Here is a 4,518-nt window from a genome sequence, read left to right as displayed (position 1 = left end):
AGGTGGGGGCAGCCACGGCCGGAGACGCTGGAAGAGTGAAGGAAAGGAGAGAAGGTGAAGGTGGAGAGGGAGAGAAGGAGGAGCTTCGTGTCCAAGCCAGCAAATTACCTGGCCGCTTAATACAAGAGGCTCCGGTACTTGAGCCCTTACCTCTGTTGTCCGCAGTCCCCCGGCCGGCCGCCCTCTCCTTCTCTGCCCTTCCAGCTCCCCCTCGTTCCCCGGCGGTTGCCTGGGTGCCCGGACTGGCATGATCAGTTGAGCTTTGCCGGGTCAGCGCTTCTCCCCGGCTTCTCCCCAGCGGCGCCGAGGCCAGAGGATCGCAGAGTCCCGGCTCAGGACGGTTAGACAGACTGCCAACCGCGCCCAGGCTCGCCCGCAGATTCCCGGCACCCCCGGTCCCAGCCCGCCCAGACTTCGGGACCATGTCCAAACCTTCAGACCACATCAAGAGGCCCATGAACGCCTTCATGGTATGGTCCCGGGGCCAGCGGCGAAAGATGGCCCAGGAAAACCCCAAGATGCACAATTCGGAGATCAGCAAACGCCTAGGCGCGGAATGGAAGCTTCTGTCCGAGGCAGAGAAGCGGCCGTACATCGATGAGGCCAAGCGCCTGCGCGCCCAGCATATGAAGGAGCACCCAGACTACAAGTACCGGCCGCGGCGCAAGCCCAAGAACCTACTCAAGAAGGACAGGTATGTCTTCCCCCTGCCCTACCTGGGCGACACGGACCCGCTCAAGGCGGCCGGCCTGCCCGTGGGGGCCTCCGACGGCCTCCTGAGCGCGCCCGAGAAAGCCCGGGCCTTCTTGCCGCCCGCCTCGGCACCCTACTCCCTGATGGACCCTGCGCAGTTTAGCTCGAGTGCCATTCAGAAGATGGGTGAAGTGCCCCACACCTTGGCTACCGGCGCGCTGCCCTACGCGTCTACCCTGGGCTACCAGAACGGCGCCTTCGGCAGCCTCAGCTGCCCCAGTCAGCACACGCACACTCACCCGTCCCCCACCAACCCCGGCTTCGTGGTGCCCTGTAACTGTACGGCCTGGTCTGCCTCTACCTTGCAGCCTCCGGTCGCCTACATTCTCTTCCCTGGTATGACCAAGACTGGCATAGACCCTTATTCGTCAGCCCACGCCACTGCCATGTAATCTCCGGCCCACCCGCCTGACCTGAAGGGCGGCCTGGAAGCGGGGTCTGCACCCTTTGCTTTGCGCCTAGCCGGTGCCCGCAGACGCCTGGGGTCAGCTCTGCCACCGCCCTATACTCCACCCTAGACTCTGTCTCTCTCTTCCAGGGGGAGAAGGGAGGGGCATCCTCCCGGACTCAGGGCGCAGACAGGTGCCAGAAACTTGCAAACGTTATGACAGCTACACAGCTGCCCCTACCCCAACTGTTCCAAAACAAATCTTCGTCTGTACCCTCTTTGGACAAAAAAAGTAGGCAGTTTTGCTTTATTTATGTCCCTTTCTTTCCTCGGATGGGCTTTGGACTCCGAATTCCCAGATCCTGGTATTATACCTAGAACATGCGTTTTTTTTTTTTGCGCCCCGAAGAAAAGAGTTAGCTGTATCTCTGTGTTTTGCTATCAAACACAACTAGGCGCCATTTGCTCTTCATGTGTGGGGGGAAAGGCTTAAAACTTTTCAACTAGAGAAACGGAAACATTTCTATTTAAAACCATGCTATAGTAGTGTTTGCTTCTTTAAAGGGAAAACTCAAAGGACCCACATGGTCATTTACTTTGTGTAAACCAGTGCTCCTAGAGACCTAAGTTTACTTTCAGACAGATGTCGGGTTATGAAGTCAGGAAATAGAAAGAGAACAAAAAATTAAAAGAATAAAAACATCCTAAATGGTCATAAATGTTTCAACGATGTCTTGGAAATGTATTTAGAAGAATTTTACGTCGTTACTCTGTTCATTTGTTGAACAAAGACGTTTTGAATAAAGACAATCTGTCATCGCAAAAAGTAACCTTTGATGTGCCTAAAATCTGAAGTTAGGAGGCTAGATTGGCGGGGCCGGGGAGTCGAGTTCCGGGAGCCTGAAAGTTCATAGAGCCGCTCTGGCACGGGAGGCAGGCGACTGGCCCGTGTGGAACCGCTATAGTGGACTGTGGGCCAGGTGGAGAGGGGCTCGGAATCTAGATCTTTCCCGACTGCACCCTCCCGACCGACTTTTTGCCTTTTGAGTCCCGACAAAGGTATCAGTCCCTGGGGCATCACTCCCTTCGGTTGTTCCTCATAAGGTGGTCAGACCACTTCCAGGAACCAAAGAACTAAGACAAAAATGACCCAGATGTGTGAGATTCCGGTGCATTTTCTTATTTTAAACCAAACTCCAAAGGAATGGGGAGACGCACGGAGAACCAGTTGCGCTCTGAAGGCCTGGTCCCGCTGAGGGTGTTTACGTTCAGTGCAGAAGGGGACGATTGGTGAAACCGATTTTTTTCAGACGTTTAGAAACGTTGCTGCTGTCCTAACTTAAAAAAAAAAAAAAATTCTTGGAAACGCAGAAAACTGCGTTCTGCAGTCCCATCCCCACTTTGTAAGAGGCTTTTTACCAAGATTCTGCAGGAGCAAAGGTGGAAGGAAGACAATAGTGTCATGTAGCAGGCAAGGAGTTAAAAAGAATCTTAAAAATTAAAACCTGTAGCCCTCGGTATTTAACAAACAAGGAAAGGAGTCCTTCTCCCCCTCCCCCCTCCCCCGGGGTGAGTGTTACTTGAAGATTGCTGTTTTTCGTGGGGAGAAGGGACCTGAGTTGCCATCCAGCACAACTCTTTGGAACTTGTTCTTAGAATCGAAGAGTGCTCTTCGTGTCCACACTGCCCCCCCATACCCCCATAAAGCCGCGCTCAAGGGTGTTTTCCCGTGTTTTCTGCTTGCTTTAATATGGTGCCAGTGGGGGGGGGGGAGCATGGTGAGGGACAGTTCAGGGGCTTGTCTGCTTTCTGCTGCTGTTGAGGGGTTTGTGCGCTTGCCTCTGCCATTTCCAAAGCAATAGGTGGCTCGAGGTGCACCGGAAACCTTGTCAACAGACATTAAAGCCGAAACCCGAGAATTAGCATATTGTCCTCAAAACAATTAGTGTTTTGGTGCTATTTGGAGCCTATTCATCCGAACCCCTTTCTCAAGGGGGGATTTTCATTATTAAAAAAAAAAAAAAAGTTAGTTGTCCATCTGGCCAAGCTGAATAGCAAAGTGATCCATGTTGTATATGCTTTTCTCATTAGGAGCTCTTTTGAAACCGATGTTAGAATTAAATGGTATAACACAATTAACATACATGGGCTCTGAATAGGAGGGGACGCCTATAAATAATAGATAGATAAATAAATAAACGATCAGGCTAAAGTAAACAAAGGAGCACTGGGGGAGGTGTGGAGCAAGGCCGAGCGGTCTGTGCCACGCTTACTTAGCATCACAAAACCTGCTTACAAATCTAGACAATTAGGAAGTGATTTGCCTCGGGTGGCCGTCGGGTGTGGGGCTCGGGCGCATAGAGAAGGCTCCTCCTCCTGCCCCCTGGGAAGCCCAGGAGGCCCGGGGCGGAGGCGCCTCTGTTTCGTTGTCTGATATAACCCCAACTGACAGTCCTGTCAGCCACTCTGATCTCTCTCATAGCTCAGTGTCCCTTAACATCTACTAAGATGAAGCTTACAGGGGTCTGGGTATCTCCCCGCAGAGCCTGGAGCAAGAGCGCCCTGGGCGAGCACAGCACCCTAGCCTGAGGAGAAACCCGGCGCGCACAGCTCCATCAGGGTGACCAGCGGACTCTGAAGCCGAGTTAGCTAGGACGGGGCACCAGGCTAGTTCGAGTGGGAAATGCTTCGGGCGGCGGCAGAAGCTGGTAACTGTAGTCAGTCTCCTAGATAGCGCCTGGCGACTCCCGAGGACTGCTCCAGGAAACTGGGGTGTGCTGTAAGCGGGAGGCTTCCGTGCGCCCGCGACCAGATGACTGATATCTCCTTCCAGCCCGCAATGGACAGGCGACCCAGCGAGGGTCCCGGGACCTGAAGCCGCAGATACGGCTCAGGCTGTTCCTCTCCACCCCACCACGCCTTTTCCCTTCCCAGGCGGCTTTCTCCAGCTGCCTGCCCTCCTTAGACCTGCCCCAGCCGCAGCCCCCACAGGGGCCAGCCGCCGCCTCGCATCCCCGGCCCTGCGGGCCGCACAGCCTCCGCCACTGTGCGTGGCCGCTACTCGCCCAAACAGTCGAAATCCTCCTCGTCACGCCACTGACAGGGGCCGATTAGTGACTTTGAAGTCAGGCACAGACAAAAAGGAATTCTCTGGGGGGCGTAGGGGGAAGCGGCTCCTGTCAAACCCGTTTGCTCACAACTGTCTTTTTCTTTCGAGAAAATCATTTAAAGCAAACCTGTAGGGAGAGGAGCGCCACCCCCCCGCCCCGAGTTGAGCAGAGCGGCTTCTCCCGAGCGAGCGCAGCGCAGCCAAAACCAATCAAGAGTTGACCTGACCGACTCTTGTCCTCGACCGCAGAACCGAACTCGCCCGGTAT

The 4,518-nt window shown here is 54.5% G+C and overlaps 1 protein-coding gene across 1 annotated transcript; it reads left to right on the top strand.

The window, feature by feature from the left end:
* Positions 1 to 422: 422 nt before the first annotated feature.
* SOX14 (SRY-box transcription factor 14) lies at positions 423 to 1,145 on the top strand. Its single transcript, XM_049870515.1, has one exon. It carries the CDS (start codon positions 423 to 425, stop codon positions 1,143 to 1,145), a length of 723 nt encoding a protein of 240 aa, XP_049726472.1.
* The last annotated feature ends 3,373 nt before the right edge of the window (positions 1,146 to 4,518 follow it).

This window comes from Elephas maximus, chromosome 26 (assembly GCF_024166365.1).
Source record: "Elephas maximus indicus isolate mEleMax1 chromosome 26, mEleMax1 primary haplotype, whole genome shotgun sequence".
NCBI lineage: Eukaryota > Metazoa > Chordata > Mammalia > Proboscidea > Elephantidae > Elephas > Elephas maximus.
The sequence above is the reverse complement of the archived record's forward strand: the minus strand, read 5'-3'. Positions and strand labels throughout refer to the sequence as shown.

What these genes read in the sequence shown, in the direction of transcription:
- SOX14 (XM_049870515.1), top strand. Translation starts at nt 423, where the DNA reads ATGTCCAAACCTTCAGACCACATCAAGAGGCCCATGAACGCCTTCATG.